The sequence below is a fragment of the Aotus nancymaae genome, unplaced genomic scaffold, assembly GCF_030222135.1.
Source record: "Aotus nancymaae isolate 86718 unplaced genomic scaffold, 86718_ANA_hifiasm-v0.15.2.pri h1tg000025l, whole genome shotgun sequence".
Classification (NCBI taxonomy): Eukaryota; Metazoa; Chordata; class Mammalia; order Primates; family Aotidae; genus Aotus; species Aotus nancymaae.
This window is the reverse complement of record NW_026988438.1, coordinates 33,620,148-33,646,796: the sequence shown is the minus strand read 5'-3', so window position 1 is coordinate 33,646,796 and position 26,649 is coordinate 33,620,148. Positions and strand designations below refer to the sequence as shown.

The 26,649-nt window shown below is 35.4% G+C and overlaps 1 protein-coding gene across 1 annotated transcript in view; it reads right to left on the bottom strand.

The window, feature by feature from the left end:
• Window positions 1-857: 857 nt before the first annotated feature.
• The window catches only part of SKAP2 (src kinase associated phosphoprotein 2), a 223,877-nt gene continuing 198,085 nt past the window's right edge, over window positions 858-26,649 (bottom strand). The window contains exons 10-13 of the mRNA XM_012447798.2: window positions 24,834-24,914; window positions 19,216-19,328; window positions 3,920-4,021; window positions 858-3,485 (exon numbers count right to left, since the gene is read on the bottom strand). Of these exons, the coding sequence (XP_012303221.1) occupies window positions 3,929-4,021; window positions 19,216-19,328; window positions 24,834-24,914 (287 nt within the window). The 3' untranslated portion in view covers window positions 858-3,485; window positions 3,920-3,928. The remainder of the gene's footprint in view (window positions 3,486-3,919; window positions 4,022-19,215; window positions 19,329-24,833; window positions 24,915-26,649) is intronic.

Sequence of the window (26,649 nt, the reverse complement as noted above, 5' to 3'; positions counted from 1 at the left end):
TTGATTTATCTGAAATTTAGAAGAACTTTATTTAAAAATTCTCACAATGCTTCACTTCGGTCTCACTGATGAAGTTCAAGCTCTTAAACAACATGTATATTAGGGTTAGTTTTCTTCTAACTGCAAATCTGAATCTATAATATATAACTCAGTTCTATTTTAAATTATGACCCTGGATAGTACCAGTCAATGAATGACTAGCAAGTAGTAGAGTGGAGAAATTACATAAAATTATATAAAAAGTATAAATCACAAGAACTAAGAGTGAGCCTTTGACTGTACATATTTAAGAAACATTTGCATGGTAGCCCTAATCTTTGTGCAAGGCTATATTCAAAATGTTTGTATACTGATAGCAAAAAGCAAAACAAAAAACCTAAAACAAAAACAAAACCCCACATATATAGATTTCACCTACACATGGATGAAAAGTGATTTTTTTCCCATGGTCCTATAATACTTTATGTAATTATCTGTAATTAAATTAGCACCGAGTAGAAATAATCAGCTTACAATAAAATCAAGTATTCAAAACAATTGCTGGACTAAACAACATTCTTTTTCCATGAAAGAAAGTGTCATATGCAGCAAAGTGGCAAAAATAGTAAGGAGTGAGCTATGTTAAATATAAATCCTGTAGCAACGAAAGTCATTTGTATTATCCTGACTTCTTTGAATAAATTCAGATGACAGCCCTATTTCATTTCTTCATTCAGTTTGGAGGCCAGATGGCATTAGAATCATTTACTTCACCTTGTTGTGGTTAATTACTACAATCAACACACTATTTTCCAAATTAATCATAACAAAGTAATTTCATTAGTAACACAGCAGGCTGTTGAATTATTAGCATCATAACAGTTTGCAAACAATTAAACTTTATTTGAACCTTAAAAATTTGCAGAGTGGAACATTATTGTAAGATCTAATGGCAATAGAGCACAAATTCAGTACAGAGCAAATAATCAAGCAAAATGCTATATAAAATATGACTTACAATCACCTTTGAAAAAAATCAGCTCTCTAACTGTTCATAGAAAAACAAATAAAAGCTAAGCAAACATAATGAGAACACAGCAATTAGCATATTTTCTAAGAAGCCATGTTGTTTAAATTCACATTAATGATATTATGATCTTGAAGTGTATGTGATGTATTGTCAAGGGTGTAAAGAAAACTTTCTCCCTAGTTGTATACAAATGATTTCATCAAATGAATATAAAGCAGTCATGAATTGAAAGTAATGATTATTTCTCCTGTCACTCCAGTTTGAAGTCTTTTGTTTCTTATGTCTCCCACCCATATTCCAGTTTAAAAAGAACAAAGGCCAGAGGAGTTCTGGATAGAAATAACACCTTCTTTCTGTACTGTCACTGTTCACGAGACTATCTGGCTTGGAATTGTTGGTCATCAGTTGGCAAAGGACTCCCTCTCCTGGATTAACTGTAAAAGGAGGCAGAAACCTAAATGCCTTCCATCACCGGCGAGTTTGTGCCGTGGGGGAGGGGTTTCAAGTGGTTTTGTCTGCAATGAAAAGCTGCTGCCATCTACTGGCTTAGGAATAAAAATTTCTTTTCAGCCTGAACCACAAACCCAAACCCAAACCCACGCTGCCTTGTCATTGGAAACAAAGGCTTTGGCTTTTCAACTGCTCAAACCAGTCCACTAAATTCATCTTTGGTTGTCTAACTTTTGCCAAGATTATTTCGGTCTATTTCAATGACACTTTGTGTGGAAAAAGTAACAACTGCACAAATGTAATTTTTGAAAACTTTAACTTCACAATGTCTATATATATAAATGTGTTTACTCACAATCCCTAATATCAAATTTCTTTTTTTTTTTTTACATTTGAGATTGGATGATCATGATATTGAGGGGATAATGGTAAAACAGACCCTCTCAAACACTGCTTGTAAACAGTTTTACATAAAAAATGGAGATTTTAAAATATTACCAGCTCAAATGCATGGTTAGAATCATCATAAAGCAAAGACATAGAAAAGTTCCATAAAGATAATACCTGACAAGCAATGATTCAATACTAGGAGATTATGTGTATTCCAAATAATTATCCAATCAGCAATGCATTTTGACATATATTAAGGCTATATTGGTATCTCACAGGCATTTTAAATACCTCTGATTTCAAATATACATGAAAAGGTAATTATATATATGATTCTACAAATCTTGTTCAGGCAGCACAGAGTATAATGTCAGGCTAACACTACCTTTCTACTCACCTGTTGGTACATGCTACCACTGAGATTTCTACACTCTCCTCTCCAAACATTTCTTTTCTTTTCAGTGCTCTGAGAAATATATAGAAAAGAAAGACTCAGATCTGCTATTCTGCGGTGGGACATAAATAGCATAGGAATAAGGCAGGATAAGAGTGTGTTTGGTTATGCCTTTTTACTTTGAGAATATATTGAGATTCTTTTTTTTTTTTTTTTTTTTTGAGATGGAGTCTCGCTCTGTCGTCCAGGCTAGAGTGCAGTGGTGCAATCTTAGCTCACTGCAACCTTTGCCTCCTGTGTTAAAACAATTCTCATGCCTCAGCCTCCTGACTGGCTGGGACTACAGGTGCACCACCAAGCCCAGCTAATTTTTTTGTATTTTTAGTAGAGACAGGGTTTCACCATGTTGGCCAGGCTGGGAGATTATTTATACCATTTTGTTAGTGGTAGGATAGAGGTTCTTATGAATTTTTTTGTTTCATTAAATTTAAACAAAAGTACAGTAGAAAATGTTGCCAGGCCCATCATCAAACCAGGATATTTGTATGGTAAAATGCTTTGCACAAATCATACTTCTGGTATGCACTTGTGTGGCAGATGACAGCACACTGCTATTTGCAACTCTTATCATTTTTTTCTTTCTTGTGGCTATATTTAATAGAAAGTACATGTGCTAATCTGTAAAACTTCTTTCATAAAAACATGTTACTATTGTGTGAAAATAAATAATAACGATAAATTATCTAAAAGCTTGGACATTCTTTAGCATTCTTTGTTTAGCAACCACATTCTTTAGCATCTACCAAAAAAACTTGTGTGATCTATTAAATTTAAAATGCTATGAAATTATATATTACACTCTAACACTAATCGAGGTCCAATGATTAAGAAACATTACAACTCACAACAGAAATAGCAATAGACTACTATACTATAGTAGACTATATGGTACGTATAAAATAGTGATGAATTCTTCACACAAATCAAATGGGTAAATAAAAACTATAATTATTTCTTTGCAAAATAGCAACAGGTATAACTTTACTGCTTGCATCGAGTTTACATTAATACCCTTCATTTAATTTCACATCAGAGGAATATTTTAATGAGTGACTGCATAAAGTAACAGTCAAAGATGAGTGATGTTTAACAAAACAAAGAGAGGTTAGGAGCTGTCACCAGTGCTTTCATGATGCTTCTGAAGCCAAAGCATTTGCAGACAAGCAGAAGAATCTTCCTTTTCTGCAGGAGAAAGAGAAAGCTGCATTTTAATTTTTTGATTCAGCTGAAACTTGATTTTTCCTGCTTAAAAAAATTACACTTTTAGCCAAGGAAAAATGTATTTTTACTCAACATTTTGTCAATTCAACTCTTCAGAAAGGCCATAAAAGTGGTGTTTTACTGAAGAGGAAGAAGTTTGGGAAAACAGCTGGTTACTATCAAAGGAACTTTCTCTAAATAATCTATTCATTTCCAAAGTAAATTCCATGAAGTTTTTATTTAAAAAATTTATGTTTTAAAAATTAAACCAGATCAGACAAAACAAAAAAGATTTAGGGGCACAATCTTTGTATTATCAGAAAACTCTAAAGACTTTTAAAAAGGCAAAAGACTCATAACGAGAGACCAAGAGAATATATGAGCTATTACAGAATATTGGATTAAAATGTACTTACCCAGGACTCTCAAATATCATACATCTCCATTATGTAGGCTTTAGGCACCAAGCCAATGGCTCCCTTCATTCCTCCTACCCACCAGCCATATCTATTGTATTCCTAATTGAAAACAATATGCAGTATTAACCTTTAGACTGGTGTAAGTACAATGTCGTTTGTATGCAACTTCTTAGAAATTTATTTTATTTATAAAGTTAAAAGAGCTTGAGCTGCAAATGGAAACATTTTCATCTTTTTATTTCTGGACACTTTAAAATGCTGTTAGGCAACAATTTAAATTAAGGTATAACACAAAGCCTGTTTATTACTGGGCAGAGAACACAGAAATAATCACTCATGATGAAAACCTAGAAAATGAAACTACTTCAGGAAGCCTACTCTCAGGGACAGACTCTTTCCACAAAGCTTGGGGACACATTTTATGTGTTAGAGGCTGTAGAAGGTTAAAGCCAGGATCCTTAAGATACTATATTTGCCTTCAAGAAGCTTATCATCTAGAGAGGATAAAATAATTTTTTACAATAAACTACTTATTTCTTAAACTTATATGACCTAAAATGATTTAGAATGTTGATAGAGGTGTGCCCCTTCCTAAGAAAATCTAACATACACACTTTAATAGATAAATTAGAAAATAAGGAAACACTAAAAATACCAAAAAACTGCTTAAAAAATAATTCACAAATAGGTTCCTTTAAAATAGTTTCCCTAAGGCATTTATTATTCCTTTTATTGACGATAAACTACCTTAGATAAAGGATAGATAGGTAGAAGGAATTTAAAGGTTGTGTTAGTCACCCTTACAGTGGAAGATCAATAGAAAATAAAAGTATCTCAAGTTATAAAGCCAAAATATTAATCTAGCTCTAAAACACAATGATTGATGAGTCACTTCTGCATGTACTTTGCAACATGAGATAAGCAAACCTATGCCTCCTTTTCTCCCACTTTTTCCTCCTTTGACAGATACACCACTGCTTTAGGCATTGTGAATACTCCGTAACTGGTCTCATATGTCTGCCAGATTGACTAATGTATTTTTGTCTCAAATTTATTTATGTGTAGTGAGATACAAACAAAGTAAAATGAATTACAAGTTTCAAGAATAATATCTTCCAAAAGCAATACTCTTCACAAGGATTGTAGTGATCAAATTTAATTTTTTATAGAAGATAAATTTTTAAAATCAATCCCAAAAGTCATTCAATAGGTTATGATTTTCCAGCGTCTGAGTCATAGATAAATGTGCATATGCATATTGAGTTATATGTGGGGAGGGAATGTTAATACTAGTACAGACTTAACATTTGTATTGATTAGTATGCTATTGACTATCAGAAAGGAAAATTATGCAGTTATTTAATACAAATGTAGCATTTCATTAGCATGTATGAATTGATATGTCATCTATCAATAGAGATTATAGGATAAAATTTATAGGCACTTTTTCAAACAGTGGGCAATATCAGGATTAGGTTTTTTGGAAGAACAAAGTGGAGGGGGACAGGGGAGAAAAGACCACTCCTGCAATTCTTATTCTATTGTGGGCACAGCTCTGGCTTGTGAGGCAATAAACTCAAGATTTTAAGTTTTAAACTTTTAAAGTTCACTGATAGTGTGAACTTAGTGGACAAAACTGTCTAAGCAATGAGGATACTCTGATTCCCAGAACCAATGATGGCTATAATCTCTGTAAGACATATTTATTAGAAGAAAATACTAACTGAAAGTCATGATTAGCAACCATTGTATCTTAATAGGTACCTAATAAAACTGCTCTTTTCTATTTTTAAGGCAATGAATACAATTGGAGCCTAATGCTTAACAAAACAAATGAACTTAACCATCAGACTGTTGTATGGTTTCAAAATGGATAATTAACAGGGTAGGTCTGAATGTTAATAGAATATCCAATGTCAATAGAAGATTTTTAAAACTGATTATTTGGAATGAGAAAAGGAACTAGCCCCCTGCTCCCCAATGATAGACATAGAAATCATTCAGTGAGAGGACATATTATTGGCTTAAACTTGCTTCCAGAGAATGGCCCTCAATCTGGGGATCAATGTTTAGATTCAAATTACAAGCCAGAAAGGTACTACTTTATAATATTCTACTTTGGTCATAGTCTGTGCTATCAACTAAAGGCATGTTATTTTCAAAAAACTACTCACACCCAAATTTAAGAAGTTAGTTACCAAGAAATTACATCAACGAAGGACAGACTTCACACTTGAGAGGATTCTGTGCTATGGCAGAACAGTAAGATTTATTAAATAGAAAGCATAGTGGTAAACAGCAGGGAGGAGCTTAATCACCTATAAACAAATCCCTTAAAAGTAGCACTCTAGGGAGAAAAAAAGGTTTAGACTAAAATAAATGCTTCACTTAGTTTAAAATAATTGAAAAACATATGAAATATACAGTTCATAAAAATACTCTAAAATATCAGATTTAAATCAAAAAAGGGTTAAAGACCAGAATATTTATTACCTTATATTTGTAAAGAATTGCAAATTATACTCCTGTTGGGAATTAATGCATTACGATCAAATGTAGTGAGGTAAAAACATAGGAGGCAAATGTATGGATTTACACGGCAGCCATTAGAGTATGTTGACAAGACTGCAAATACAGGAGCTTTTACTTTCATCATTACCATTCTCTGTATGAGCCTCCTGAGCAACATGAATCCCAATTAAACCATTTGCAGCCTATAAATGGGAATGAAAATGCTTCTTGGAATACAGTATTCTAAACTTTGGCCTGAACATTCAATATCATGCAAGGTTTCCTTTTGAAAAAGAAAATCTGCCTGTCTTTCCCTTTGCTCTTTGCCACCTCCAAACAAATGTGATTATGCATGATATATTACTTACAGTGGAAAATAATGCAACTGATACAATGTTGTTTTGCAGTCCACAAACTAATTATAGTATTGTTCTACAAAGTCACAGGTGGATCATTTAAAAAACAAAAATGAAAACTCTCAAACCTTACCTTCTTAGCAAACAAAAAATAAAGAGACAAACCACACCAGGCTGTCGTCTAAATCTTTGAAAGGTTAGGAAGCATCATGTAATCTTTATGGAACACAGTTCTCAGGTACAAGGAGGTCTGCCATCTGGTATCCTTCACCTTTTCAGCTCTTAACATCAATTGAAATGCTAACATAGGCAGTGACTGTACTTCAGGAGGACTGATAAAATAATGAAGAGTCCTTTAATCTACAGGAAACCATTCTAGTCAATTTATAAGAAATATTGCATCCCTTTGTAGGACATGTAATTATTTTCTATTAATCACGTGCTATAAAGCTACATTATGCAGTTATTCTGTTATCACTAGAAAGAGGCCTGCAGTCAGCTTCTGACAATGTTAGGTAATTACTAACACAAAGCTACTTTCTCCTCCCGCAGTAATGCTATCAAGATCCAGAGGTGTAGTGATGCTTATTGTATAAAAACAGTACTCAAAAGAAATTCAGTATCTGCAAAATGGATGGCTTCAAGGCAAAATGTAGTGTGACAATCAAAGAAGCAAAAGAAGCCAAACTTGCCCGGTAATCCAAGAAAATAATAGCAAGGCGGTAGTGAATGCTTATGCTCTACCACCCATGTTTTCAATTTTCATAACACTGAAATCATTTTATTTGTTTTATTTTATAGTTGAAATTTTAGGCCCCAATTAATATTTATTGAGCAATAAGACTGGGTAAGAAGGCAGGAAAAAGGACTAGTTATGATAAAGTGAAACAGAGACTTTATCCAACATAATATTATATTTAGTCAACTAAATCTTCTTTCTCTGCTGGTATATTATTTTACATTTCAATAAGAACCCAACATTTACTTAAATCTTTTTCAACACCATGACTGTCATTTCTTGAGTATATTAATCCACTTTCTGCCAATAATACAGTAAAAGAATGCTGACTTAACAGAAACCTGAAACATTAATAAGATTTAATATTGTACTAGCCCTTTCAGAAATTAGTTACCCATGTGTCTGAAAGCAACAGGTATTTGCAAAAATTTTTGTGTCCTTTTTCCAAACATGTATCTGTGCTTCAAAACATATCAGCCTTTTGTGAAAATGAAAGTAATTTTATTCACAAAATATAAAATACAGTAAGTTTAAGAACCAATGGACTTGACTGTTGTTTTCCAAGTATTCACTGTGATATCTTTATTCATAATCACTGTAGTACTATAAAGACTAGATACCTATTTAAAGTGTATAAATACTTTGATCAAGGCTACCTCTTTAGTCTCTTCTTTTTTATTAACTCTGATTAGAAACTTTGTAATAATCCTCTCATTTCTCATATATCCATCATTTCAAAAGGCTCTCTTTAAAATGCACAACAGGAACTGTACAACCTTGGTGTTTTACTATTACTATCTACACATTAACTGCTTGAATCATAGATTCCTAATCTGTTAAATGAGAAAACTGACACAATCTCCAAGGACCTCCATGATGTTTGAGCACCACCATTCAGGAACCTGATTGAAGACACTAAGTTCCCTAGTGGTGTCTGAAGATCAATCTCATTACTTTATAATTTACTATGCAGGTGTGACTTTGAGTTCCTCTAATTCAAAGAATTACTGTTTTTTCTCCTTGTGTTGTATACTCCATTTTTAAAGCAAGAGAGACAAAGACAAGGAAGCTGACAGAATTTAATTCTCATAGCAAATTTTAGTTTATATCCCTGAGTCATGATATATTTAATTCAACTTTCTACAAAGTCAACAATTATAATACCATACAGTAAAAACTAACATTCAGACTCATAATGTTAGACGAAGAAGATCATGTTATGCTTAGTAGAGAGTGACTTTGGTGTTCAGTGTACAGTATTTTACCTACCGATACATGACTCTATTAACTGTTCTCAGGTTCACCCATTCCACTTTATTCTCACTGGCACCACTAGTTCAGGCCTTCATCACCTTGCCCCAGATTACTGCATTATCAATGCTGCCTCTCTGTTCTTCCCAGAAATTCTTTTCATCAGTTTACCCTGCTGCTCAAGAACTTATACTAATTCTCCGCTGCATTAACTACAGACTTTAGCTTGTCCCCACCCTGCTAGTAACCTTTTCCTGTCACTCTTCTAGCCGGCACAGTACAACCTTCTGCACTACACTCATTCTACCTCTGTATGCAGTGCTCCCTTCCCAGAGACATCTACCTCTCTCAGCCAAATCCTGTCCAGTGACTAAGACCTGACTCAAGTTAACTTAGTTGTCATGAATTTTTCTCTGAATTAGCTAATCCATATTTATATCTCTAATTTCAAGCTAAGCATTCATTCCTCAGTCGATTGTATGTACATTAGTTTTATTCCTTCAACTAAAATAAAGTACAAACTCATTGAGATCACAGGAAGGACTTACACTTAATCTGTATGCCCCACACTGCAGGACATATAAAAGATGTTCCATAAATAGGTACTGGATGATGAAATAGATTAAGTCTTCATTTTGGATGATGCACCAGTTTACTATCCTAAATATTTTCTTAAGAAATGTAATTTCCAATAGTAACACCTTTTCTTTTGTGTATATTAGACATTAAGAATTGTAGTTGTGACTAAACAAGCATTTGTTCTGAAGCATTTACATGTGCCAGCTGAGTGAGCGATCTGAAAGAGCATGCTGTTCCGACCTGTGGCAAGCTATTGCCACTATGTTTTCAAATGCAGTACATGGGATGTGCCTTGTTTAAAAAGCTTAAATCCCCCCATGTGCAGAAAGAAGGCATTTGTCCCCAATGGAAAGAGGACCAACTAAGTCTTGTTATTAGAAAAAGTGTATTCAGTTTAATTTATTTGTAAGCACTGAAAGAGGTTAAGACAGAATTCTGCAAAGGCAAAAACCAGAATGATAGGTAGAATGGAAAATCTCCTGGTTTTTCAGCTCCTTCTTACCTTCTCAGAAGATACAGAGTCTCATCCTAGCTCTGTTGCTAACTAGCTTTGTGACCTTGGGCAATCCCAAAGTTTCTTTAGGGATGATTTTTTTTTTGTTTATATTTATATTCTTCATTGAGACTGTACAATAGTCTAGTTATGACTTAATATAAATCAATAAGTCTAATTATCATACATTTGGACTCTCACGGAATTACCTTTATAAAATCTTTTATTATATTTACTATGAAAATTTTGTGTTGAGGCCAAAACCTACCACTTATGCACTTATTTACATAAAGTTGTTGAGGCCAGATATTCAGGGCAGATTCTAGAAATTCATGTGAGAATATTTAAGTAGCCAGTGCTGGGAAAAGCCAAGATCCTTCCTTTATGATTAAAAGAAATTACACCAGGTGCAGCAGCTCACGCCTGTAATCCCAGCACTTTGGGAGGCCAAGGCAGGTGGATCACAAGGTCGGAAGTTTAAGACCAGCCTGGCCAATATGGTGAAACCCCATCGCTACTAAAAATACAAAAATTAGCCAGGTGTGGTGGTGGGTGCCTGTAGTCTCAGCTACTCAGGAGGCTGAGGCAGGAGAATCGCTTGAACCTGGGAGGTGGAGGTTGCAGTGAGCCAAGATCGTGCCATTGCACTCTAGCATGGGCAACAGAGCGAGACTCCATCTCAAAAAAAACCAAAAAAAACAAAAAACAAGAAAAAGAAATTACTAGCTCCCTTCTCTCCCTTTTTTGGTTTGGCTGCCAAGAAGCTCAGAACCAAGGTGGACATACAACCACAGAAACACCATTGTCTTTTGAGGTCTCCATAGGAGTAGTCCATTTTCCTTTGGGCTTTTATTTCTTTTTCCCCTATTATGTTGAGCCTCGATTTCTTTACCTATAAAGTGAAGGGCTAGCACTAAGGTCACCCTCACTCGATGATCCTATCATTCTAAGTTCTTTTAAGAAGTCAGGATTATTTCCTGCTGTTAACTGTATTTTAGTAAACACATAGTAAACATTTATCTGCCATACTGTGAAGATATTGAGGATACAGAAATACTTAAGACACAGTGTCTACCTCAAGAAGTTCAAAATTTAGAGAGAAAGCAAGAAACAGGTAATCATCACATTGAATGTTAAATGAGAGAGGGAAAGAATTGTAAAAAGAAAAGCAACTAATTCTACAGCAGGATCTGAGAGACTTTATATAGAAAGTGACAGCTGGGCTAAGACTCCAGAAGGAATAATGAAAGGAACAATACATGGTATGTGCACAGGCCTGCAGAGATAAAAGAATGTGCTGTGTTCAGGGAAGAGCATGTAGTTGAGAGTGTGGTTAACACAAAAGGTACAGAAGAAGATAAGGGAAAAGTACTGTAAGATGTGGTAGAAAAACTAGCTTGGAAACATCAGGTTGGTTTCTCACAGCATTTCTCTGGCTGCCTACCATTCTCCAAAGTAAGGAAACAGAAGTGATTTTGGCGGGGCATGGTGGCTCACACCTGTAATGCCAGCAGGAGGCCAAGGCAGGGGGATTAACTGAGGTCAGGGGTTTGAGACCAGCCTGACAAACATGGTGAAACCCCATCTCTACTAAAAATACAAAAAATTAGCCAGGCATGGTGGCAGGCATCTGTCATCCCAGGTACTCAGGAGGCTGAGGCAGGAGAATCACTTGAACTTGGGAGGCAGAGGTTGCAGTAAGCCAATATTGCACCACTGCACTCCAGCCTGGGTGACAGAGTGGCGAGACTCCATCTAAAAAAAAAAAGTGATCCTGAATTACTGATGTCTATTGGGGCTATGCTCCCCTTTCATCAATAGGACCCCATCCACCCCTTTCTACAGTACAGCTGTTCTTCTGGGTTTCATATGTGATAGACATAGAAAATAAGCATTCATATTTGTTAGATGAATAAACTCCATTCATACATGACGTTCCAGTTCAAGTTCCATTTCCTTATGAATCTTTCTTTACTTACTTCCTCCAGGATTTACTGACCTCCCTTTCTTCTTGGCTTCTCCAGCACTACAACACTGATACCCTACATTGTGTTTTATTACTATTATCTGTTTTATGCATTGGTCTTCTCTTCAACTCAACTGCAGTATCCTTGAATAACAGTTTGTGGCTTTTCTGGATCCTGCTCAAAATAGTACTTTGCTTGAGTGTTCATCAAATATTTGTTGATTAGGAAATAAAACAATTTTGATCATCTATACAAGATTTAATTATGTAAAAGATACTATCAATAACATGGTTCGCTGTTGTTTAGAACTGGGATGTGATAATTACAATTAACCTGTGATATGGATAAAAAGTTAAAATTCTAATCAAGTCCCACTAAAGTGTAGCAAAGTAGAAAGAGAAAGGCTGTAGGGTCAGACCTGTATTGATTCCTGGAGAAGGCACTTAATAGCTGCGTATCCTCAGATAATTTCCATAATAACCTTACTGAGCATCAGTTTCCTAATCTGTAAAATTATAACACCATCTACTTCACAGGGTTATTTTATTAATTATATGTATGAAAGCATATTTAGTACCTAGAACAGGATATTGTAAATGCTCAATAAATACTTTTTCATTCCCTCCTCCCTTTCCCTGCCCACTCACTACTGGTATAGCAAAGTATTAGGGCAGCAAAAAACACAGTACTTTGGGATGCACTATAAGGCAATCTGATTATTATGAACAGGTCTCTACCCTGCTTTTCTAAAGAGAATCTTATCTTCCAAAGAGAACAAGTGTTTGAGGAATATGACATTTTGTTAGAATTTTACTGGTGGTTCTTTTTTTTTTTTGAGATGGAGTCACGCTCTGTCACCCAGGCTGGAGTGCAGTGGTGTGATCTCAGCTCACTGCAACCTCTACCTCCCAGGTTCAAGTGATTCTCCTGCCTCAGCTTCCCAAGTAGCTGGGACTACTGGTGCGCACCACTATGCCCAACTAATTTTTGTATTTTTGGTAGAGATGTTTCACCATGTTGGCCAGGTTGGTCTCAAATTCCTGACCTCAAGTGATCCTCCTGCCTTGGTCTCCCAAAGTTCTGGAATGAGCCACCACACCCAGCATACTGGTTGTTCTTCGATAGCTGAATACTCAAATGATGAACCTCTGTCGCTTATTTATAATTTATTAAACATCGACTCTAAAGTTTTTCTTAATCAGTAGTCTATCTCTAGTCTCTATGCTGAATGATTTACCTGGAATATCTAGCTCCATGTTCTAAAGGGATGAGGAAGAAGACACCTCAAGAGTGAAAGTATGCTATACATACTGAGAGAGTTCCTGATTTTAGAGGTTGAAATCATGGATTGTTCAACTGAGAATTTTTAAAAAATTATCAACGTAGTGCTTTTCTTTAAGGTTTTGTTTTGCTGCTGCCAAACCCTTGGTTATTCCATGCTGAATTAAATCACATAAGCCTTCCAGGCAGGCTCCTTTCCAAAGCAGCCCCCTCCACTGCCACCTCTGCTCAGCTTGTCTCTCTGACACTGCCTTCTGGCTTTTCCTGTACCTCTCAAGCCACTGCAAGGGCTGAAGCTGCCAGCCTGCCTCCTATAAGCACCTCCTGCTTTCATCTGCCAACATTTTTCTGGAATGTTTCCTCCAACTTATGTAAGAGAAAGTAAGGAAGTACTTAAACATATTGTTCACAAATAGATAACAAGAGAAGTCCGATAAGCAGAACTAGAACATTTTCTGACATGGTGTTCTGGCCATAAACTGCTTTTCACTACTGGGAGGAGATGAGTACTAAATAGGAGGTTGGTCTGGTTAATGCTTCTACTGTAGCCTAGACCATACATCCTTATTGACAGCATAAACCTAAATGTCATCAGACCAAACAAATGCAAGAACAAATACAAACACTTCTTCTTATCAAAAGGCTATAAACTATAATCACATTTAGGAGCTAGCTTAGTGTCAACAATGCATGTCCCATATTCAGGTGACGTGGTTACTACTCTTCAGCAGTTGGCCCGGCTGTTTGTGGCACACTGGATCATATGGTCACAAATTAAAAACTAAGCTAAAAAGTAACTTATTTCCCTCTGCCAGTAGAGCTTAACAAGACTTTCATTTTATTTATTAGCATCGGTTTGAAGCCAAACAAAGCCATAGTAACTGAATCTTTACATTCTTACAATGAGAAGCAAATGGTCAATGACAGTTACAATTTACCAATCACTGGAAAAAGTCAACCAAACAGATATAAAAGGAGGTACTGCTTGAAACTCCAACCAATATACACCGAAAAGCACCCTTTTATTGTATATTAGTGACCACTGTCTTCACCTACATTTCCTGTGTTTGACTTAATAAAAAAGTTTCTCAAAAGTCTGCAAAGCTAGTCGCATATGCCCTAGACTGGATAAAATATTCCAGAATTCTTAACTCTCTCATTTTTCTTTTAATATCAAAGTAGTGTGCCTCTTTTCTGAAGTATAGCTTGTCTGTTATTAAATCTCTAAAAATAATTTATTGCTTTAAAAGTAACTATAAGAATGTGGTTAGCAATTTATCTGAGTACAGATTAAAAGATAAACTAATAGAGGATAGAAATCCAGAAGAGCAAAAAAGAATAACATAACCAAAAAGGCATTTGAGACCTTGGAATATACCTACTGCTATATAATCTGGTTCTAGGAAAATACTATTAGCTATGATATTATGTTCCTGTTTCATTTAGTGGTAATAAAAATGAAATAAAAACTAATAAAAAATAGTATTATTTTAAACAACCCAATTTCTTAAGAAAATAAATACAGGTTTTCTATCTCAAATATGATTTCCCCCTATCAAATGAATCTGAAACCAATTGTTAGTTCACTAATAATACAACTGTCATTAAAATTACAAGTTCTGCTTTCATCAGTGTTTATAAAATTGCTCCATTTTTTTAGAAAAAAGAGATTTCCAAATCTCCACTGAACTATTTTAATTTTAACACATAAAAAAACAGCAACAACCTTATATGAAAAGAAATGTAAAGCAAACAGTTACTGGCTTGCCTTTTAAGGCAAGCGTTATTTAGACTTATTATTAGTGAGGTTCAAAGGTTAAAACTAAAAAAATGCTGGACACTTTGAAGGAGGGGCTAGCTCAGCCAGGGGTCACATGAGAGCTGCTAATTGGAAAATGTTAAAAAGGGAAGGGGGAAGAGCACAGTATCTGCCTTCTTTCTTTATTGCAACATGTGATTTGCACCAGAAGAAAAATAAAAAATAAAGGCTAAGATTTATGTAACTCTCAAAAGAGGCCTAAAATAAATAAATCATCCCCAGGTTGACTGAGCACAGCTAACATTCCATCAAGGCTTTCTTGCAAAACAGAAAAAAAATATTGAATTTTAAAATCAAACTATATTTCTATAGTGATTTTTAAATGAAGACAGCCTAATCCCCAAGCTAGTTAAATGTTTTTCTGCCATTACATTTACAAAATTAAAACACTCTTCATTATCATGCATGGAATTTTATTTCTTGTTTTGTCTAAATGTTTGTTTATATTGAAAGCATGCATGTTTTCTTAAAGTATTTTGTGTTGCTTTTTTAAAGAATAGTTTCAGAACTGACAAACTTCTAGATGGTAAATCAAATCAAACAATGATAATTTGGTATTTCAGATTATAAATGGGTCCATTACTAAAAGACAGCTACATATCTTTTTTTTTTTTTTTTTTTTTTTTGAGACGGAGTTTCGCTCTTGTTACCCAGGCTGGAGTGCAATGGCGCGATCTTGGCTCACCGCAACCTCCGCCTCCTGGGTTCAGGCAATTCTCCTGCCTCAGCCTCCTGAGTAGCTGGGATTACAGGCACGCGCCACCGTGCCCAGCTAATTTTTTTTTTGTATTTTTAGTAGAGATGGGGTTTCACCATGTTGACCAGGATGGTCTCGATCCTTGACCTCGTGATCCACCCACCTCGGCCTCCCAAAGTGCTGGGATTACAGGCGTGAGCCACCGCGCCCGGTCTACATATCTTTAAAATCTTTTAAATGGTCTTATTTATTATTAATAGACAAGTCATGGCATTAATTTCTTTACAAAGTACACATTTTCTATGTCTCTACAAATACTATTTTAGAATCCTTAAAATGTATTCTTCCTTATATATACAATTTATATATTTAATTCAGAATGATGAACAAAATTTTTCATGATTAATGCTAATATTTTATTGACACGAGACAAAGTAACAACTCAAGCTGGATTTAAAGTTGAATTTATGACACCATTTTGATTGTGCACAATAGCTGCAATTACCTGCACCACTCATTGTGAGCCACTAGATGGTGTAAAAAAATAAATTGAAAGGTAAAATTTCATCCCATCACGACGAAATCTATAACTCTGAGAAACTTGATTAAACAAATCTCGAGGCAACTAACAATGCAAGAGATTTCTATACTAATTGTACTTAATTTATAATAATGTCAAGCATTCAAAATTGCAGTTATTCACATATTAAATGAATTTATGGTATTAACTTATGGTCTGAGTTTGCCAAAGTTTTGATAAAACTGGAAGGCCAAGTCAATAAAGACTACTATAAAGTCTCAAGATATTCCTAGCTGAACTTGTCCAAAGGAGGTAGGGAAATAAGTCTGCACAAATACAGACTCAACCCCAAAGCAACCTGACTACTCACAGCCAAGACACCCATCAACAGCCCAGAATATGTCCAAATCACATCAAGGGAAAGCTAAGTATCCTTTCTTTTTCACCCTCACCAAGATTTACCAGCTTGATTCCACTAGGTCCGCAGCTGGGTGACAATGAACACTGAACCTTATTCAGCCAAAGGTAAAAACGTGCTAGCTAACAGGTCTTCTTTCTTAGCTCTTTTTTCAAACACCGAATTATGAACTGCAGGTAAATTACTCATCTCTAGAAGGCCCTTAATAAATAAGATCATGATGGTGAAACTTCAAGCCTTGCAAAAAGCTGGCAGAGGAATTATTTTTGATCAGCTCTCTCCTAAATAATAGCATAAAAATTTTAGATGGACATATGTGCTTCCCATGGGCTGGAACACCTTTAACCTTTGTTCTCTAATCAGGCTTCATGAATAAAATTAGTCTCCGCAAAACAGGAACTACCTCCCTTAGAATCCTAAAAGTATGATACACACCTATAATTATACTTTTAATTTCATGTTAACAGAATACTATTTTCTGAGGCAATAGTAGAAATAAGACATGGCTATGGTTGCTTGTTTCCCAGCCAGTTCTGGAAGCTGGTGCTCTACCTAGGCTTTCAGCAACAAAGACAACCTGACTCATAAAGGTTTTATAAGTAGATCCACATGGGCTTTATAAATTTCATATTTAAGAAAGGAGTATAATAGCTATATGCCATTCACTCCTATAATCTGAACTTCCAAGTGAAATCTAATCAACGTTTTAGTTTTATAAACAATTGCAGTTAAATTGGTTTTAAAAAGACTGTGAGCTATATAAATTTAGGAATGATTCCAAGAAAGTTTCTTGACAAGAGCTGAAACTAATCAGTTTGATTTCTCTATTAAATAAATAACTCAAAAAGCTGTTGTCTTAACTCAGGACAATTTAATGCTCAATAACAGGCTTAATCAAGACTTGTAATGTGACTATCTGTAGTGTCCAAGAACTGAAAGCATCTTTCTGGGAACAACAGTAATAAAAACCCATACTAATGAGCAGAAGACTGGGAGAAATAAGTGACCAGCCTTAGCTTTGGGCACCCTAACTAGCAATTATCACAGTTGGCTTTATTTATTTTATCACAGTTGTCAGAATGGGTTCTGGCACATTGTAGGTGCCGAAGGAAAGGAAGGAGGGAGGGAAGGAGGAGGGAAGAAGGGAAGGAGGGAGGACAGGAAAGAAAACAAAGGGAAAAGCACTGGTCTGGGAGTCAAGAACACAGCTCAAGTCATGACTCTGGCATTTTCTTGACCCAAGTTCCTTTATCTGTAAAACCAAGAATTAGATGATCATCATTGAGACCCATTACTCTAACATTCGATGATTTTCTGTGTTATGATTTTATGCACCAGCCATCTAGTGTTAAAATTCAGTATATGATCTTCTTTCCAAATTGTCTTCTGCATCTAACAACTAACACATACTCTCTCTCTGAAAAGTCCAAAATATTTCTCTAATCGAGAAAGAAACCACATCAAACTTCTAGACTTATGATTTAACATTTTCTACTTATATTTAAATTGTTTTCATCCATCATTTGTTTCTAAAGTAGTCTTGTAAGTAGACAAAGAGAAATTTTTAAATCCCCATATTAAAATAGGGGAAATTAAAATATGAAAATTAAGGGAGCTCACATACATTACCAGAAGTATACTCAAGATAAGAAACTTGACTTTTAGATCTCAGGAAAGAAAGATTCTGAATAATCCAGTATTTTAAGAAGCAGATACAAGTATATATATATATTTATATATATATATGTATATGAATATGTATATTATATATATATGTATATGAATATGTATATTATATATGATGGGCTTGTAGAAATATACTTTGCCATTTTGTTTACAAACACGGTAAGCTAAACAACTTAAAAAATTACCTAAGCTGCCGGGCGAGGTGGCTCACACCTGTAATCCCAGCACTTTGGGAGGCTGAGGCAGGCGGATCACCTGAGGTCAGGAGTTTCAGACCAGCCTGACCAACATGGAGAAACCCTCTATCTACTAAAAATGCAAAATTAGCCAGGCGTGGTGGCGCATGCCTGTAATCCCAGTTATTTGGGAGGCTGAGGCAGGAGAATCACTTGAACCTGGGAGGGGGAGGTTGCGGTGAGCCGAGATCGTACCATTGCACCCCAGCCTGGGCAACAAGAGCGAAACTCCATCTCAAAAAAAAAAAAATTACCTAAGCTTGTCTGAATAGAAAAGCATTGCTTTTAAATTGTCGGAACACCCAATGTATTTACATAAAGATGAAAAACTTGTTCTATAAACACAGTGTTTCCAGTAGTGAATGGCAGACAAAATCAGAATAAGCACACAGAAGAATAAAAAGGAAGAGGAAAGAAAAACATAATAAATAACCTAATACCTTACAATGTTAGCTTTCACATAAGTATATTGTTTCTGGAGAAGGCAGTAGGTGGATGTGAGCCAAGGGCTGAAGTGATAGGTAAACACACTGTTAAGTTGAATCCTGTTATCTGATTGTGTTTAAAATTTGATTACATTTCACTTGACAAAATAATTAATTATTGTGAACTCCCAATTGTTAACAAGGACCTAGAAGAATTCCAATTGGCATTTTCCCCTAGTGTTGTGAATCCAAATGCATTAAAAATCAAGCTTTGTATTCCCTCTTTACAAATGTCATTTTGGGGCATCTTCTTACCTTGCTAAGAATGTAAATCACATCACCACGCTTAAATGACAACTCATCAGAAAAAGCTCCAGTACAATCCCACAAACCCTGGTAAAAATTAGCATAATCAGTGCTCTTATCTCCTAGGAAAAAGAAAGAGAAAGCATGAGTTAGGGCATTCATGTAATAACCCCTCATTTCAAAATAAACCAATAGAAATTAAACAATGTCCTAGATCACCAAAATAATCTAAAAAAAACTGTCCTGAGTAAATGAGTATTTTATTACATCCACATGACTCCTACTTCTCAATATCCTCTTAAGGCAGCTTTCAAAAAGATCTGATTTTGAATTTCTGCTTTTCTTTTTCTGCCTTTCATCTAAAACCTGTAACTGCTATATGCTGTAATCAAACCAGCACCTAAAGATTGCTTCCCACTTAAAGAACAAATCTGAGGCCACTTGCAACATGTTTTGAAGGTATGTCTGCCACACTTCACAATGAGCAATATCCATGAGATGTAACACACACTTTGTGAAATAACCATCTCACAGAATTTGGGACACTCCATGAAAATAATAATAGTATTCTCCTAAGAAATGCTAACTAACGACACTGAGATTTTACAGAGTTAATGTACAAATATAAAACTAAAACTAAGGAACCAAAATTAAAAAAAAAAAAACTAAACTAAACCCTAGAGCTGGTTAAAGGACGAGGACAACGTGGAAATGATATAGAGAGTAATTGCAGCAGTTTTCCTTAGTGACATTTGTACCCAAAGCCACTCAAAGTTATCTTTGAAATTTTTTAGCAACTTTGAAATTGCCAGTGTTGAACCTGCATTTTTCAACAGATTTTTGTCAGCCCCAGTTTAGGACATTAGGCTCTGAATAAACATGCAACATACACTGGAGTATCAGCTCATCTTTCTAACAGCATAAGCACAATGGATGTGATGTGCTCAAACTGCCATACAGACCATTAACTGATTGATTATTTAGCACTTTCCACTCTGTAATACCACAATAAATGGGTAACAAATACTTTGTCACTTATACAATGTGGATCTCCTGAAACACAGAACATAGTTAAACACACTGACGCTTTTGTTACACTAAGAACTGTTTCCTGTTTTTAATTTCATGATAATTGAGTTTTGATGAGTTAACACAAAAAGAATGCAAGTAATATCAATAAGATGTCCATGTATTCACTAGCTAGGCAGAATATATATGTGCTGACAACTTATATCACTGGAATGCCATCTTTGAATTCTGAGGGGATAACTGTTGGAACACATGCTGGTCCAGGGTTGTCATCTCAGTATTGTTACATGGCTCTCAAACAGCAGGCTTTTTTACGATTCCAACACAATTAGTCACATTAGCACATCATTAGGGTGTTCATCTTATTATACACAGTTTGTGATTTATACAAAGTGTTAGTTTACTAGAAAATTTAAAAATTCTCTTTAATATATAAAATATTTTAAAGCCAAAAAAGAATCTAAATAACTTGGAGTCTGAATATTTAGGAAATAGAATGCTACTTTTCACTTACACGAAAATAAAGATGGATTAGAAGATGTACAACCTAGCAAAATCCTTCTATTAAAGTTTTTGTCTCTTGTTTTCTAAGAATGAGGGACAATGGGAGTGGGGAGGGAAGGAAGAACAGAAAGGAGGAAGCAGTGGGAGAGACAGATACTTTATTGACTTTTCCATACTTGCATTCGAACACTCATCACTGATACCAGCAGGGATGTACACAAGCTTGGGAATCCAACCAAGAACTAACAATGCTTGTGGCCACTACATTACATTTTTCCCCCAAAGCGTATATTAAGTAAATTCTAAAAATGGACACTAGAGGGCACTCCAGCTGGCCAGATAACTTCAAACATTGTCCATTTTTTAAAAAGGAAAAAAAATCACTTAATAATAAAGTGACTGATTTCCTTTAAAAACCACTTATTTAGACAAATAGAGATTTAGAAGTTGAAACATTCTAGTCAGATTAAATCAACTGGTAAATGGGTCAAATGTTGTGCCCCTTGCAGTCCGTCAGTGTCAGTTTAAAAGTCAGGGAATTAGAGCAAAGAGAGGATGACATCATTTCACATGCAAGGCCTTCCCCCACAGTAACTGGCCAGGAGGTAAAAGGATCTAAATGGCTGGTTTCTTTACTCTGTCTTCCCCATGCTGCTCAGCTTTAGGCTTGCTCCCAAAAGGTGGAAGAAACAAAACTTGGCTAAAAACTAGAGTAGAGGTTTTGGCTTAGCTATGTTGTCCCAGTGAGTTCCCCAGCTGTCCAGGCTGCTCTTCCTTTTTTCAGATTCTCTTACAATTGTTTTTCATTTGATAGATTCTCAAACGGGAGGGGAGAGAAAGAAGGAAAAGAAAAGTATTTGGTGATTTCTAACACATAATCCTTATCACTTTGGGGTCTCTCTTCCCCTCGATACGCTTGGTGAAACTCCCATTAACACTAATGGGAGTTACAGGAGCACATGAGGGGAAGAGAGACCCCCACCGTGTGCAAGATGCATCTCTCCCTAGATGTGCATCATGAGCATTTCATTAAATCTCACTGCTGTAAAGAGGCAACAGAGCTAGCGATTTGGCAGTACTGGGAAAAAGATGCATTTTCAACTGTGCTTTCTATAATCTAGATGATGATGTTATCCAAAGATCAACCTCATTTTTGTGTCCCATATGAGAACTCTGTTAAAAGAATAATTTGTTTATGTCACACAGCTATATACATATATGATTTACTAGTCTATCTATTTCAGCATGCAATACTAGTTATAAAGCAGAAAAATTATAAGTAGGGGAAAAAACCCTGGCAATAGATGTTTATTAGCCTTAGTCTCCTCAGGGAAGTAATGTTTGAATTCTTGATATGAAATCTGGACACAAAAATCAGGAATGATCTTGTTCCTTAGAGAGCAGCAATCTCCTCTAGCTTACTTGTAAAAATTTAAAGTGTAGCTAAACACACACAAAAAAATAGCATAGACAGCCTCAAAAGCACAGTAGGTTCACAAAAGTTAACACTGTCCACCCCTAAACACTGAAAAATAATCCATTTGAGATTTTTTTTTTTAAAAAATGGGATGAGGCAAATGTCATAAACATACATTTTAAAGCACAAATTATGTTTAGTTGTCTTTACTACATGGATTAATTTTCCTATTGTATCCATATCATGATCTATAGTTTCAAAATTACCAAAAAAAAAAAAAAAAAACCTTATTATGTTTCTTGTCATGAGAGGCATGAATGATTAAGAAAGTGAGAAGGAAAAAAAATACATTAGTCAGCCGGTGAAAGATTTAAACAATGTTCTTACTCCTGCTTTTAAAAACATACAAGAGATCAGTGGACAAAGCTAACAGAATTGTTATGAAACATAGATACTCTGCAAAGATGAAAAACATGACAACAGGTGAAACATATGAGAATAAGATAGTGGAGAATATCTTCCTTGGTGTTACAAAGTTTAAAAACTATTTTAGAGAAGTAAGCAAATTCTATAATGTTCAAAAAATCAAATGGAATCTTTATTTTATATATATGTGTGTGTATATATACATATATATACATACATATATACATATACATACATATATACATATATATACACACACACATAGTCACTCACATATCTGCAAGATATATAAGTTTGAACATGAAACTTGTAAGAAACACAAGATTAATTTTGTTTTTGCTTACATATTTTACATTAGAAAAGTCTGTGTGGGGGGCATTTAGTAAAATCAGTCAATGTGAAAAATATGTAACATTCTTGAGTAAGGTTAGAAGTTCATGTCATGTGATGCTCAGTAAGGTAGTAATACCCTTGTCAACTCACTGCTCTGCGTGGCAAACAAACTTCTAGTGTTACATCTTTGACAGCCTAGGGAAGAGCAAAGGTCACTACTATGCAAAAGCATTAAAACTGTTGCTTGAAAAGAATTTCATGTCACTAAAGATAAGAATTATTGTAGTGCTTATACAGCTATTGCATCAAAGCCTAGATCTATTTACTGCATTCCTTTGAGGAAAACTGATTTTTTTTCCCTACCCTCAAAGGCAAAAATTTGGGAGATGTTTACTTTAAAAGGGTTTTTGAAAAATACAATTGCTTTAAGCCAAAATATTTATATCTGTGGAAGGACCATCTGTATATATCTACCTTCTATACCTGCACTGAAATTTTTTAAAAAAGAAAACTACATGCTTTTGGCAGAAGCTTCATGATATATAACCCAAAACATATATACTTAAATTATTATTGAACAGAGTCCTCAAGGTTTCACTAAGCCTCAGTGTTTTATAGTTGCATTTTACAGGACTAGAGTGCTAACATGTAATGATTTTGTTCTTGCTTCCTTTCTAAAAAAACACTAACCAAAACCTTTTGTAGCAAGCTACTTCTGCTTTCCTGTCCAGGTCTAGAATCAGGCCTCTGTTTCCTTTCCACATGTCACAGTAGGAAGGACTCTGGAAAGCCACTTCCTGAACATACACTTCTTGTCCACCCAGCCTTGACAGCTTGAAAGAGTGATGTATGGACATATCAGAGAGGGGAAGGTGACCCTAACTCTAGCTTTTTGCAAGACACAGAGATGATATGGCAGACCTTGCCCCAGCTGACATGTGGCTATGAGGAGGTGTAAAGTCCTGATAAGAAGGCAGTCTTTTTCTTCTTTCCGTGTAAAATAATTGCTGGTTTATCAAAACTAACCTCATGCTTGCACTACAGATATGGTTTATCTCCTGCTATTTGGAAATAACAAGCAAGAAAAGTTGTCCATATCATGTGATTTTGCACAGAGCGTGTGCAGTTATTTTTCCAGTCTCATTCATAATTAGTACTTGGAGCTTTGTGCCAAGTGGAAATGGATAAGGGGAACATCCTTCCTAGCCTTTTAGGCCACCAGTGTCCTTTTCCAATTTTTAAGCTGCTGTCACTGGACTCTGGCATTTCTTACCCAATTCATTTGCTTGCTGTGTTAATCATATGCAATGAAGATATGCATGGCCAACATTTAAACAGGCTGCAGATCAATTAGCGGTCTTAAGTTTATCTGATTTTTATCAAAGAAGACAGAGCTGTGGGTCGATTGTCAGAGCCTGTGTCAAGTTGACCTTTTCAGAGACGTCTACATTGCCAGTCCCCTGGGCAACTTGTTGTCCCCTGTTAGTCTCTGAATGGCAGAAGTCTGTTCTGCTCAAGCACAAAGTATACACAGATGTCTATATTACATTCTTATAGGTTTGACAGCAACTGCATGTTGTATCTATAAACTGTCCTTTAGCAGTGACACTTCCTCAATGATGATAAGCTAATTTATGCAACTAAATCTCCTTTGTGCAGAAATGAAAGCTAATTGAGTCATTACAAAGTAATTCAGGAAGGAATACCTTGTATAAATTGGCTTACTTTATAAATCCTTCTCAAGTGGTTTTCATGCATCCTAAATGGGACTAAGCAGCTTATCAGCCATAAGATATCCAGGCCAAACAAGCCAACTTTGGGGAGCTGTGTAAACGTCTTCAGAACAGTAAGAACGTTGATAAAATGAAAGTGAACAAAAGCAAAATAAGGTTTGCCAGGAAGCTACACAATTCATTACCTGAGGTGTGATGAACACTGTCCTGACTCATCTTCCTTTGTTCTTCCACTTTCACAGGAGCACTGCTGTCTTCTTCTTCTTCTGTAAACAAACATTGTCAGTGGCACACTGAAGGGTTTTCTCAGGGAAAACAGTACAGTACTCCTTCCATTTTGAAAGCAAAACTAAAAGTTTATAACACAAACATTATATTTCAAAGAATAAAACAACTCAAGATTCACATTCCTTTTTCAACAATCTAACATTGAATAAATAAAATACCAGCTACTTCCAAATAGCAACCTTTCCAAATGACTTGGCCAAATTTAAGATATGTACTAATGCACTGCATGTTTTGTTTTAAATACTTTTAGAAACTCATCTGGAATGATCTTAATTTCAGTAAAGCCCTAAATCCAGTAAAGTAACACCAAGCATTATACTGATGCACATTATATTGTGTGGCAGGAGTATCATATATAAAATCATGGTCCCTAAAACATCATATAGCAAGGAGAAAATGTGTGATTAAAAATGCAGTTAACCTATAAATCATTTATTGAGTATCATATAATTTCATATGTTTTCTCACTTAATCTTCACAGGATACTATAAGGATCCTCATCCTTCAAGGTAATTCCCCCAAAATTATACTGAGGACCTATTATGTATCATATACAATGCGGAATATTAAAATCTCATAGACAAATAATTTTTAATTCTCATTCTACAGATCAGCATATTTTCAGAGACTCAAAAAGGTGAAGTGACTTCCAATGTGTGTCATTCAAACTTAGGTTTGTGATTATAAAGTCAATGTTCCTTATCCTACATATAACCAGTGCTTTATTTACTTCTGTTTCACATTCATCTATCCCATTCCTTCCCCAGATTGTGGAAAGAAATAAGATAAAATTAAATGAGAAGAGTTTTAAATAGACTTAATAAACTCTTTTACACCAAGAAAAATATTTATTACGTTATTTTTTTTTCTCACCTAAGGATTTACATACAAACCTAGAAATACTTAAGGCAGGACAATTAAACAAATAGCATGCCAAAGAAAAACTGGGTTCAAAAAGAATCATAATTCCAAGAAAACTCCTAAACTTTAAAGAAAAATATGCAAAATAAATAAATGTAGCCATGGTAACTATTCAATCAATCAATCAATCTTCATTGGATATTAACTAACTGTGAGACAGAGGGGATCTACCAAGGAGGTAAAAGTAACAGAAAGCCTCTGCTCACAGGAAGCCGACAGCACATACGGGACAGAAGACAAGAGCTAAAGGAAAACAGGCTGAAGGGGCCTAAACCTGACAGGTGGGGCACAAAGTAATCAAGAAGGGTAGCAGAGAAACCACCCAACTAGGGAGTACCATGGAGGTTCCAAGGGATGTAGAGAATTTAAATAAGGAGAGCGTGTCAGAAGGATATTTCCAGAGAGATAGGTATGAACTTTAAAAGTAAAAGTTACAGGCACATTCATTTTGACTAAAGAATCTGCTACACATAGGCTAAGAGCCAGGTAGGAGTTATGCCCATAGTTTAGACCAGCTGTTGAGGGGCGATGAACATCTTGTTATGGACTTCAGGCTTTTATTTGGTGGGCAATAAGAGCCTTAGAAGGTTTTTGAGCAGAGAAAGAGCAAGACTGAAGCTATCTTCAGGGATGGACATCTGATCCCATTGTCTCAGATAAACTAAAGAAGGGGAAGGAAGTCCTGAACTGAAGGGGCAAAGGAAATGGAAAGGAGACGCTTATGAGAGGTAAAGAAACTAGAATGGATAAGCTTTGTGCTTGACTGAATGTGGAAGAGTGAGGGGGGAAAAA